The 13,633-nt window shown below is 32.9% G+C and overlaps 2 protein-coding genes across 2 annotated transcripts; both read left to right on the top strand.

Moving 5' to 3' along the window:
* Positions 1-507: 507 nt before the first annotated feature.
* On the top strand, positions 508-3,009 carry LOC111783313 (tyrosine/DOPA decarboxylase 1-like). The gene is made up of 2 exons (XM_023664235.1): positions 508-1,186; positions 1,965-3,009. The coding sequence occupies exons 1-2, from the start codon at positions 538-540 to the stop codon at positions 2,819-2,821; spliced, it is 1,506 nt and encodes a 501-aa protein (XP_023520003.1). The 5' UTR covers positions 508-537; the 3' UTR covers positions 2,822-3,009.
* A 3,908-nt stretch (positions 3,010-6,917) lies between these two features.
* On the top strand, positions 6,918-8,766 carry LOC111782666 (phospholipase A1-Igamma1, chloroplastic-like). The gene has a single exon (XM_023663464.1). It carries the CDS (start codon positions 7,055-7,057, stop codon positions 8,645-8,647), a length of 1,593 nt encoding a protein of 530 aa, XP_023519232.1. The 5' UTR covers positions 6,918-7,054; the 3' UTR covers positions 8,648-8,766.
* Positions 8,767-13,633: the final 4,867 nt, after the last annotated feature.

Raw genomic sequence — 13,633 nt, 5'->3', positions numbered from 1 at the left:
ACATTACACAATCACATCTTAAACAAACTCAATCAATTTATCAAGCAAACAAGAACGAGCTTTCTTCTCTAAATTTCCTTTTTGAATCAACTTAAATCCTAAAGTACGTTACTGACTTAGAGTTCTCGAAAGCTTTATTTACAAGGGCTATGAAATACTCTAATAGCCAGCGCAGTCAGATTCCACGCCCCTGTCCCCACTCCTCCATATCTAGTATTACAAAACTAACTCGTAATATATTTATTTACTTAGTAAATAAATAAATACATATTGAGTGGAATTAAATATAAAAATAAAAGTTAATTAATAATTAAAACCGGTAGGTATGCATCTAAACTATTGAAAAAGGAATTGAATTAAATGAGTGGGTGGGTAAGAATTTAATTAGCATGTGAAATATGAAAGGCAATTAAATTAATGAGTTGGTATATGAATGGAATTCTTATTATAAAATCCACCATTTGGGTGAAGATGAACATCAAGAACCAAATTGAAATTTGGTATTGATTCATCAAATTTTGCATTGAATTTTTGAAAATGGGAAGCATCCATTATGAAAACAACAACAACAACAACATTCATATCACCAACCCATTAGATCCAGAGGAATTCAGAAACCAAGCATACAAAGTTGTTGATTTCATTGCAGATTATTACAAAAACATAGAACAATTCCCAGTTCTTAGCCAAGTTCATCCTGGTTATCTCCGAAAAACCCTTACGCAACAATCCGCTCCGGACGATCCTGAGTGTTTGGAATCCATTCTTCGGGACGTCGACCGATTTGTCGTTCCGGGTATTTCTCATTGGCAAAGTCCTAACTTTTTTGCTTACTTTCCTTCTAGTAGTAGCAGTGCCGGACTTCTCGGAGAAATGCTGAGTACCGGGTTTAATGTCGTCGGGTTCAATTGGGTGTCGTCGCCCGCGGCGACCGAGCTTGAAATGTTGGTGGTTGATTGGTTTGGTGAGATGCTTAAGCTGCCTAAGTCTTTCCTGTTTTCTGGCGGCGGCGGCAGCGGCGGCGGAGGGGTTCTTCAGGGAACCACTTGTGAAGCAATCTTGTCCACTCTGGTGGCTGCTAGGGACCAGAAGCTTAAAGTGATTGGAAGAGATATGTTTAGTAAGCTTGTTGTTTATGGCTCCGACCAAACACATATGTCCTTACAAAAGGCTGCACAGGTCGCAGGTCGGTAAATCCTAGATACAACATATCCTTCACCTCATGCATGTATATATATATATACACACACTTCAACATTGATTTATCTGACCAAAATAATATTAAAATTGAATGTTGGAGATGGAGATTATATTATACGTCTCCTTTTCTGATGTGAGATCTCACATCGGTTGGAGAGGGAAACAAAACACTTCTTATAACAGTGTGAAAACCTCTCCTTAATAGATACGTTTTAAAACCGTAAGGCTGAACGCGAATTCTACCGACTGTTACAAATGATGTCAAAGCTAGATACTGTTCGATGTGCTAGCAAGAACATTGGGCCCTTAAAGGAGATGGATTGTGAGATCGCACATCGGTTGGAGAAGGGAACGAAACATTTATTATAACGGTGTGGAAACCTCTTCCTAACATACGTGTTTTAAAACTGACAGACTAACAATAATACCTAACGGGTCGAAGTAGATAATATCCGTTAGCGGTGAGTTTCGACGGTTACATCTAACCCAATTCTATCCAAATGCTCCACTCACTTTTTACATATATATATATTTTTTTAAGGTAAAAGATTATGTGTAGTATTAAAATTATGTTGAAGATTATATTATAGAAATTTTTTACATTTTTTAATAGAATTTATATTGAAAAATGGAACTTATAAACAAAATATATATATATATATTAAATAGAAAATGATTTATGAAGTATAAATAAACTATATGATAACGGATGAGAGGAAGGTTATAGGTAATAATATGTTTGATCATTCAAATTTTGGGAGCAGGTTTTGGAGAAGAAAATTTCCGAGTGATCAAGACGACAAAATCGGATTCGTTCGGGCTATCCCCAACCTCCCTAAAAATGGCAATTCAATCCGACATAGAAAAAGGATTCGTGCCACTATACCTATGTGCAACCATCGGAACAACTTCCACCAACGCGGTGGATCCACTCGACTCACTCTGCGAGATAGCTCAACAAAACGGAATTTGGGTTCATGTTGACGCCGCATACGCCGGTAGCGTCTGCATTTGCCCGGAGTTTCGACATTTCCTCGACGGGGTCGAGAAGGCAAATTCATTCAGCTTGAATGCTCACAAGTGGTTCTTCACGGCGCCGGATTGTTGCTGTCTATGGCTGAAGGATCCGTCAGCATTGAGAAACTCTCTCTCAGTGAACCCTTCATATTTGAAGAACAAAGCAACGGATTCCGGCGAAGTTGTGGACTACAAAGACTGGCAAATTACATTGAGTAGAAGGTTTCGTGCCATGAAATTATGGGTTGTCATGAAAAGCTATGGAGTTGCTAATTTAAGGATGTTCTTGAGGAGCCATGTCAAAATGGCTAAGCTTTTCGAGGAGCTTGTGGGGAGGGACGAGAGGTTTGAGGTGGTGGTTCCGAGGAATTTCGGGTTGGTTTGTTTCCGTTTATCGTTTTCTGAAATCGATAAGTCGAACGCGATGAACTTGAAATTGTTGGAAAGGATTAACAAGTCAGGAAAAGCTTATATGACGCATACAATGGTTGCTGGAATGTATTTGATTCGATTTTCTGTGGGTGGGACGATGACGGAGGAACGACATGTCGTTTCAGCGTGGAAGTTGGTGCAGGAGCTAGCTGATGAAATATATTTAATGTAACGTTCATGGTAAGTTGATTGGGATAACGAGGACTTTGTCTTAATCCTACCCTATCTCTTCAGGGGCATTTACAACTTATTGTCATTTGAAAATGAGATTAATTTTATATTTTGAGATTTGAACGTTATGTTGTATTATTTAAAGTTTTTTTTTTGAGATTTCAAATAAAAGCATAATAAACTTTCTTTCGTAATTTTATTTAGGTATTTTCAAAAATTTATTGACACATAATTGATGAAGTTTAATATGTTATAGATGAATGAAGGTTTTTCTTACATCATAATTTATGCTATGCGACCTCATGCATATTTGTGTGTCATGTATATCAAGATACTTTCTCATTATGATAAGTACGAACATGTACATTATGACTTATAGTTTACAATATTTTATGTTTACCATGATATTATGCGGGCTCTTGTCCTGTGGTGTTTAGCACAATCCATTAGCAAGTACTAGCCCGAAGAGCCAAGCCTAAAGAGTGTGCAAGCCCGCGTAATGGACTCATACTCCTATGCATGAATCATATGAAAGAAAGTATTACACATCCAACCTTACCAAACTAAAACGCTGACCATGCTCGAAGGATTTTTGGAGAATTCGATGAATCCAAGTTGTTTAACTTTGCCATCAACGAAAGAACAAGGAAAATGCTTCAAAATTGACTTTGTTTTTTTTGTTTGGACTACGACCAATCAAATTTTTTCTTAGCTTTGGAGACAAGAAAGTAAATGTTGACTTCTTCCTAATCGCGTTGTCGGTCAACTTTTTCTTCCATTTTGTTTTCTATATGCCTAATTTATTTATACATATATACACATTAGTAAAAATATTCTTAAATTTTGTATTTTATTTAAAAAATATATTTTTAATCTTTCAAAAATTTAAATACTATTTTATAAAATCTAAAAAAATACTTTTGAAAGAGTCGCTACTTTGGTCCAAAAAAATTCTTGAACTTTTTTTTTATTAATATCATTAATGTTTTTATTATTATAAAGTTTAAAAATATAATTACCAAAAATACTTATTAAATTTTAAAAATAACGTTAATACTCTTAATACTTATAAAAAAAACAAGTTTAAAAAGGTTCTTACCGTCATCCGTCAATATATGGACATAAACTATATATTGACAATTCATAAAATTTTTAATATTACTTTTGAAGGTTCACGAGTATCCAATGTAGAAATGTAGAAATTTAAAAGTGTTTTTGAATTTTAAAACTTACAAAATTTATAATTTTTTTTTTTTAAAAAATTAGAATATCAATCCAAACTCAAAGTGAGTTTTGAAATAATTTTGGAAATTAAAAGGGAAAATTTTAAACACTTTCAAAATTAAAGAGTATTTTTTAAACAAATTATTAAAGACAATTTTTTTTATATATATTTAAATGCATTTTTAATTTTTATTTTTTTTTTTAAATTTAATTTAAGGATATTATTCCAATTTTAAAAGTTAGTAAGTATTTTTAAAATAGTGTGGAAAATTTAGAAATATTATATTAAGAAAGTTGGTAATTTTACCACTAAGTTATTTTTACTTATTAGATTACCATTTAAACTTAGATTAATATTATCATTTTTACTATATAGATTAGATTCTCAAATTTGAAGACTTGTTAATATAATATATATACGGGAAAAAACCATTTAAACTTTGAAATAATCCGTAAATAGAAAATAAGATAAACATAATACATATTCCAATCATTTAAAGTTTTTATCTTTTTAGTAAATTATTTAAATTTTAGAATAAAAATATAAAAAAAATTAAGATATGTTATCTGGAATGGGCTGGTTTTGGACCATTCAAATATTTTTACAATGCATTTTGTCGTTTTATCTATTTTAAAAATACATTTAATTCCAAATAATAGACTTGTCGGAGAAAATTTATTATTTTCAGATTTTATTTTATTTTATTTTATTTTTTTATTGAAAAGTATCTTGGAGTACTATAATTAAATTATTATATATGTAACTAGCATTACACAAAGTTAATGAAGCATCAATCAACATTATAACGACAATTACTTAGAAACAAAAGAAATATATATATATATATAAAATTAAATTAATATATTATGACCCGATTAAGTCGTTATTACATATATGTTAAAAACGGTTCAAGACGGCTACAAAGTTATAAAGAAAAATCATTTTCCTTCCTAATAATAATAAAAATTTAAGTTTATCACTTCATGCATGACATATCTAATATGTGAGAAAAATACTTTAAAACAATTTATTGAAACGTGGCCGTAGTTGACTCTCTGTTCAAGAGAGTTTTTTCGGTTGCCTAACTTTATAAGTTTTAGTGATATGAACCACGACCAAGGAATTTCCATACCTCAAAGTCCAATTACAAGGACGAGAGTCAAGAAGCTACAACAAACCTTGTACACTTATCTTCAAGGTATGGTGAGTTCATCAAAAGAAATTCTAGAAGACGTTTGAGACTTCCGTTATATGTTGTGCAAAGTTGAGCTTCAAAGAGATGCATTAAAAGTACTTTAAGTTGCATTTAATAAACTCAGTTAAATTTATGGAACTAGTCCAAGAATGACTCATAAGCACATTTCATTCATGGTACTATTTAATTATAATTTAAATATTTATTTGTCATATTTAACCTAATTTTTAATATAGGAGTTAAAGGCTATAATGTAACCTAGGTTACCATATTCCACCGTTAACTAGTCATTTTAATATGAAGGTTATGAGTATTTCTCATTTACTAGCCAATTTAATTTGGGAGTTACGTGTCACATATGTTCAGGCTGTAAATGCTATATAAAACCTTATTTTCCTGGATGAGAGACATGATATTTTGGAATATTTTTTTACCTTTGTTGAGAGCTGAGATTTTATTTGCAAATTCTTAGCACTTGTAGAGTCATTCTTGTAGAGTCATTCAAGTAGTATTGATCAAACCTCTTGTAGAGTGATTCGAATTACGAGTTTAGAAACGAATTTTCTTTACTTTTGATCTTGATCTTGATCTTGATCTTGATCATCAAAGTAATTTGTTTCATACTTTTCCTTTGATTGATTCTATGTCACTTAATCTTGGTTAGATAAGGTTATTTCTCTCGAGCATTCATATGCAAATATAAGAATTTTTGGTATATCTATAAATATATGTTTTAAAATTAAATGGAAGAAAAAATAGTAGAAATATAAGAATTTAATTTGTGTGGAAATATAAAATAAATATTGGATTAGATGGGGATGAAGGGAAGAATAATTTGGTATATCTATAAATATATATTTTAGTGAAACCATAGTCCGAAAATGGTGGCTTTACAATAATTGTACTTACTAAAAATATGGAGCAAGTACATTTTCCATCTTTATTAATTATAATATAAGATACGCCCAAATATAATTTTTAAATCACCCATTAATTATTATTTCACCAAAAATAAATTTGTCTCTATTACGCTTAAAATATAATTATATTTTCATCCATCATTTATATTCATTATTTCATCATTTTTAATATCTTTTATTTTTTTTGTGACACATATAAATATATTTCATTTTTATTCAAGATTAACACCATTTTGATTAATAAGAGTTTTGTACGGCTAGCCGCTCTCTGAGGTCAAAGACACGGTTGTACTACATTCAAAGTTGGGGGAGTTAAAAAATTTCGATGATCCAAAAAACTCAATCAACTCATTAGAATCTTCTTTCTCGAAATTTACTCGAAAACCGTCGAGTTCTTGGAAACTTCATAGGACCTAATCTGTCGGACCATTGGTCTCCAAGTCATATTAATTAATTATTACCAGCCAGCCAACCACGTCCAAAAAATAAATTAAATAAATTGAATAAATTTCAAAATTACTGAATTCTTACCCGGCGGCTTTGAATTTCTTCCCAAAATTTAGGCCCCATCTACATCTAATATTATTATATTTGCAAATTGACCTCATGTATTTATTACACATAAAATGACATGAACGCCCTTCTATAACCCACCAATAAGAATTCGCCACGTCTAACTACAGTTTCTTTGACCGTTTTACTAGCCTCCAATACCCTCCCTTCTCCTCGTTGACTTGACCACGTCATCCCTAACCCGTCCGTAAGGGGTTCATCTTCTATAAATTCTGAAGAAATCAATTCATTTCACCCCAAAGAAAAAGAAAATTATCCATTTTCTATCTCATTTTCTCTGCATTTTTTCTCGGCAACCAAACAGAAAGCTTGAGCTTAGCCATGGAGGGGAGAATCGTGACGCCGAGAGGAGTCCCACTGAAAAGAGTAACGATGTTAAGAAACGGAACGAAGAAGACGAAATGGTATTGGAAATTGAAATGGGGGATCCGATTAAGAGCCATAAAAAATGCTCTCTCTTCTTCCTTACACAACCAGCGCCGCCGTTTGACATGTGCTACCGCCACCGGCCAACTAACTCCCGTCAACGGTGCAGCGTCGCCGCTTGTAATTCAGCCATCGAAATCAACCTCTAAGAAAAACGACCTCCGTTTGGCAAAGCCACTCGCCTCGCTCCTCCGTATGCCACAACGCGCCGCTGACTTCGTCGACTACGGCAACCACATGACCCCAACATTCTCCCCTCGTGATAAAATCGCCGATGTATGGCGTGACCTCCACGGCGGTTCTAATTGGGAAGGTCTACTAGATCCCCTCCACCCCTTCCTCCGCCGCGAGCTTGTTAAATACGGCGAGTTCGCTCAAGCCACCTACGACGCTTTTGACTTCGACCCACTTTCTGAATTCCGCGGCAGCTGTAGATACAACCGCCATAAGCTCCTCCACGAATTGGGTCTGGCTCAAAACGGCTACAAAGTGACTAGATACATCTACGCCTTGTCCCCTGTTGACGGTCCGGATTGGTTCGAGAGTTCCAAAATCGGCGAGGTGTGGAGCAGAGATTCGAATTGGATGGGGTTTGTAGCCGTTAGTAACGACGAGGAGAGCGAGAGAATCGGGCGGCGGGATATCCTCGTGGCCTGGAGAGGAACGGTAACCCCAACGGAATGGTACATCGATCTGAAAACCAAGCTGAAAAAAATCGACCGGAGCGACAGGAAAATCAAAGTCCAACGTGGGTTCTTAACAATTTACAAATCGAAAGACGAGGAATCAAAATTCAACAAAACCAGCGCGTCAGAGCAGGTAATGGAGGAGCTACATAGACTAATCGATTTCTTCACACAAAAGGGCGACAGAGAAATCAGCCTAACAATTGTCGGACACAGCCTAGGCGGCGCGCTGTCGCTTCTGACAGCCTACGAGGCAGGGGCATCATTTCCCGACATCCACGTGAGCGTAATGTCATTCGGAGCGCCAAGAGTGGGGAATTTAGCATTCAGGGAGAAATTAAACGAGATGGGTGTGAAGACACTCCGCGTAGTGATACGACAGGACATTGTCCCCAAGCTTCCGGGGCTGTTCGTGAATTCGATTGTGAACAAGCTGAGCGCAGTGACAGGGAAGCTGAATTGGCTGTACAGACATGTGGGGACGCAGCTGAAAATGGACATGTACATGTCGCCGTACTTGAAGAGGGAGTCGGACATGTCGGGGAGCCATAATTTGGAGATATATTTGCATTTGGTGGATGGGTTTGTGAGTAGGAGGGGGAAGTTCAGGTGGAATTCGAGGAGGGATGTGGCGTTGGTGAACAAAGGGAGCGATATGCTTGTGGAAGAGCTGAGGATTCCGGAGTTTTGGTATCAGTTGCCGCATAAGGGATTGGTGAAGAACAGGTTTGGGAGATGGGTTAAGCCTGGGAGGAACGCTGAGGATATTCCTTCTCCCTTCTCTCGTCCTTCCAATATTTGATTGTTCTTTTGTTTTTCTCAATTGTTCATCAACTATATCATTCTTTTGTTTTCTTTATTGCTCCGTTTAACATCAAAAGGTTTAGATTCAAAATTTTACATAGTTGGGAAGATGTTCATTTAACTTACGAGATCCAGATTTTGTAGGGATTCCCAAGAAGAAATCTCCATAAAAAACTAAACACTGTTTAGGCCATGATAAGATGAACAGTTGCAAATAATGATATTCAGGCAAGGACCCACTTCTAATGAGTGTAGAATCTTAAATAAGAAAGGAAAGAGGGAGTGACCAGAGATTTTAAGAAATACTCAGTAAATAACATTTTTGTTAAGGTCGAGAAATGTAAACACGTGCGATATAGAGGGACCTATCCTTTTATAAAAACATTGTGGCATGACCTTACACAGTCTACGCACACACACATTGACCCACCATGTAGCTTCGTGTACGTACCTCCTAGTTCTAGCTCGTTGGGCTAGCGCACGCTCACGCTACCAACGCCACAAATTAAAAGTGCCCGCAAATAGTCATTTTATGAGCATATTAAAACATAAATATAAGAAATTTTAACACCCAAATAATCCATTTGTTTGAAGTTATCCTTTACGAAGAAAATTTAAAAAAAAAAAATAAAAAAAAAAATTAGTTCAACTGAATCCAACAAAATTGAGGCCAGGCCCATGTCTTTTCTTTTAGTTTCGGCCCAATCCCTGGCCTGCTTCATCAAATGGGCCTTATGCTTCCTTTTTCCTTCGCCTGATTTTTATCATTAATTAATGATAAAACCCAAACTAATAACTAAATCAATCAATTTAAACTCTACATTTTATAAATTAATCTATTTTTACTCTATTTTCATTTAAAATTAATTCAAAAACGTCTAATAATTTAACTCATTATACTTATTTAACTCTCTAATTTACACTAATCTCCACTAATCTCGACGTTTAAAGACGTGTTATTAGATGCGTAAAGATTATGTATCCGAGATTTTAAATTGATTTTTCTTTTCTGAAAAAAATATGGTTCTAACTTTCTAATATTGACCGAATCCCCGCTAAATTATTTTGAGGTGAATTTAATATATTTATAAAAAAAATATATAGTTTATGACTCAGCTTTGAATAAAAAAAAATATATTTTACCAAAAAAATAATAAATAAAAGAAAGACAATAATAAATAATAAACATATTCTCTTTCTGGCCTACACTCCTTTTATATAATATTGCTAAATATAATTTTTTTTATTTTTTTATTTTTACTCTTATTTTGACGGGTCAAACATTTAAATTCTTAAACATGATGTTTAGTTTTTTAAAATTAAGCTTATAAACACGGTTTTCTGCTTTTTCCTATACTTTTATTATAATATTTTTTAGAATTCAACTCGAAATTCAAATGTTTCTACCACATGTTGCAGTCTTCAGAACTTGGCTTCGATTTTCTCGAACATTATTGGTAGAAAATGATATGAAAACAAAGAAATTTATAATTTGAGCTCTACTTTTAACCTCTGACCCATATTGTTTTGTTTGAGCTCCCCTCAAGCCTACTGCTAACCTATATTGTATTTTTTGTTTTTTTACTAATAAACTTCCCTTTAAGATTTTAAAATAGGTCTACTATTTTCGTTCCTGTTTCCAAGCAACGTGAATCTCACTTTTAAATACTAAAAATAAAAAATAAAAAGGCGAGAAAAAAGAATAATAAAAAAAAATGAAGTATGATATAGTGGTGTATATAATTAAAGTGGGGTTGGTGTAAATTAAAGTAAATTAATAATCTCCAAAGTTGGGTTTAAATGAATAGATTAGTAGCTAAGATTAGCAAAAAAGTTATAATTAATCAATGCTTTAAGAGACCTAATGATGTGTATTTTAAAGTGGGTCCTCCATTAAGTAGTTGTTAATTAGATTCTTACTTGGACCTTAAATATTCTTCATGTTTACCTAATTAATCAAATCTTTTTAATTTAATAACCCATCTAAAACACTAAGGTTTTGCTTAATTTGTTATTATTAATTTCAACCCTTCAAAACAAACATATATACTATGTAAACATCATTAATAATTCAAAACATTATAATAATCCTCATAATCACAATAACTTTCAAACTTGGCCCACAACTCATACATTCGTTTACCAAAGGTTAATCCCTTGTATGTTGAATGAGACATCTGTGATTACATTTGAATGAGAGCGATTTTGATAATAGAATAGTTAAGAACGGCTCAACAAGATGCACATTTCTTTTCGGTAACCCAATCATTGGAACTTCAAAGTTAAACGTGTTTTTTGCTTGAAGCAAAACCAAATCTATGTTGGATGGCGTTTTGAAATTTTTTCTAAGATGCATATGAGTAAGGACAAATATGCTGAAAAAATTTCTTGTTGGTCGGTGGGGATAGTCGAAGTATGAAGTAATGTGATCATATTGAGACACTCAAGTGCCGAATATCCAAATCTTTAGCATAAAACGTTACACGATAGCTTGCTAAAATTGCATACTTATGCGAGGAGTAAGTTTCGATGGATATTTGTAGATTTGAAAGGGAGAAGAACTTAGTATTAATTCTGAAACGCTTCTAAAACCTGAACTAATTAAATTCCTAGTAACTCATTTTTTTCGTTTTTGAACTTCAAAACACCCTTGATCGTGCATCATCAAAACTAGGACAATCTCTACCAAGATTAAATATTTCTCCAGATTCAGGTATAATCGGTCAAATACCCACTCTTGGTTTACTCACGGACAACCTAGAGTGGTGCTTCACCGACGACAACGAAGATTAATAAATTATCTTAAAAATTAATAAAATTTTAGGGATGTGAGACCCTTTTCTTACACTCAGATTTAGGAACATGATACAAAAATGATTAGAAAATGGTGGGCAAAAAATTCACATTAAACCCAAAAAAAAAAAAAANCACAAAAAAAAAAAAAAAAAAAACATAATAATAATAATTCTAATAAAACTTTATCTTGTCACCCAAAACATTATCAAGCAAATGTCAACACTGTTTTGTTTTTGTTTTTGAAGGGAAAAAAAGAGAAAAAATTAATTAATTAATTAATTAAAAAAAGGTCAAAGTCAAAGTCAAAGGGTAATTGATATGTTTTTTGTTGATGTTTTTTCCAGCATGGCATGGTTTTGAGAATGTTTTGAGTAATGGCCAAACCCCCTCTTTTTAATCACTAATTATCATCATTAATGACCCACTTAATTAGGGCTCCACCACATAACCCCCCCCCCTCTCTCTCTTTCTCTCTCTAAATTACCACTTAATTAATCTAAATTAATCACATGTCCACGTCAAGGGAGCATTTAATCATTCCTTTTGTCTAAACAGCATTAAATAGAGACGTTTATTTAAGAGGTAGAACTTAGATGTTTATTTAGATTGGAATAAGAGAAAAAATTGGACCCGCTTCGTAGACAACTCTAGTATTACATACTGATCACGATATTTGCGTTAATTAATTGAATTATATTAAAATTAACTTTATTAAGTTTAAACAAATATTATTATTATTATTATTAGGAGTGTTGGATGATGGAAGTCCCACATCGACTAATTTAGGGAATGATCATGGGTTTATAAGTGAGGAATGCTAACTCCATTGGTATGAGGCATTTTGGGGAAACCCAAAGCAAAGCCATGAGAGCTTATGCTCAATGTGAACAATATCATACCATTGTAGAGAGTCGTGTTCGTCTAACATGGAGAATTAGAGGTTTCTCTCACATGTTGAATATGCAACTTTTTGTCTTTGTAGAGAGTTTCAATCTTTTGTTTGTAATTGAAACATCATAATTACATTTTTAAATGTATAAAAAAAAAAAACATCATAATTACATTATTGCTTTTTCTTTTTACAAATTATTTAAATTATATATTGTCGTCAGTTTCATAATTTTTAATACACTTCTGTTAGGAAGAGATTTTCAGTGTAAGAAGTGTTTCGTTCTCCTCTCCAACTAATATAAGATCTCACACGGAGACTCGCTCGACGAAGTAGAGAATCTTTGATAGAAAATAAGAGAGAACGCAAATAAATTTTTTCTTATTAATTAGACCGGACTTAAGACAAAAAACACAAAATTAAATTATTATAATTTATAATGTAGGCATATATTTCTTTTTTACTTATTTAGTATATATAAAAGGTATAATTTTACGCTGTAATATTAAAATTTTATTAATATTTTGATCGTATTTTTTTAACTTATGAAATATTATTAAATTTATTATGATATTTTATACTAAATGATTCATTAAAAAAGTGAAATAAGGACAAAATAAATAAATAAATTAATTTAATTTTTTTTTTTAATAAAAAAAGTCATTTTCTTGAAAGTCACTCTCGGCTCCGTCAAAAAAGGAGGAGCGATGAAATCTAGTGAACAAATTTCGTGGGGCCCGCAAATCTAAACCCTCCACGCTGTTCTTTTTTGACCTCCGCTTTTTTTTATTATTATTTTTTATCTAATTTAATTTTAGTTTTTATATTTTTAAATCCTTAATTTTATTGCTAATTTCAATACATCTTAAATTATAATTTATTACTATTTTCTTTTTTTCTTTTTTTTTTTATCATCTTAAATTATAATTTAACCATTTTTAAAATAATTTAAATATTATTATTAAAATCTCAAAATTAATTATTTTTTAATATAGCTAAAAAAAACATTATATATTAATGGGTTGAACGGAGCGAGGTGGAGACGGGGACGAGAATATAATCCCGTCCTCGACCCCATTTATCTAACGGGGAAAATGTTCCCCACTCCCTCCCCCATTCCCCATTCGTCGTTTGAGACGGGTCCCTACGTGCCCAATTCTGATTCATGAGACAATATTTTCGTCTTCTATTTCTTTTGGAAATAAATAAATAAATAAATATCCTTATCTTTTCAATTTCCACCCACGAGTCACCTCTCTCTCAATAATTTGAGGTAACCATTTTGAGCAATATTTACAA

The sequence above is a fragment of the Cucurbita pepo genome, chromosome LG20, assembly GCF_002806865.2.
Source record: "Cucurbita pepo subsp. pepo cultivar mu-cu-16 chromosome LG20, ASM280686v2, whole genome shotgun sequence".
NCBI classification, from domain to species: domain Eukaryota; kingdom Viridiplantae; phylum Streptophyta; class Magnoliopsida; order Cucurbitales; family Cucurbitaceae; genus Cucurbita; species Cucurbita pepo.
This window is presented reverse-complemented; position numbering and strand designations above follow the sequence as displayed.

Bases quoted from the DNA above. Each gene is read 5' to 3' on its own strand.
- LOC111783313 (XM_023664235.1), top strand. From the start codon at position 538: ATGGGAAGCATCCATTATGAAAACAACAACAACAACAACATTCATATC. The intron at 1,187-1,964 runs GTCGGTAAATCC...TTTTGGGAGCAG, and splicing joins AAAGGCTGCACAGGTCGCAG to GTTTTGGAGAAGAAAATTTC.
- LOC111782666 (XM_023663464.1), top strand. From the start codon at position 7,055: ATGGAGGGGAGAATCGTGACGCCGAGAGGAGTCCCACTGAAAAGAGTA.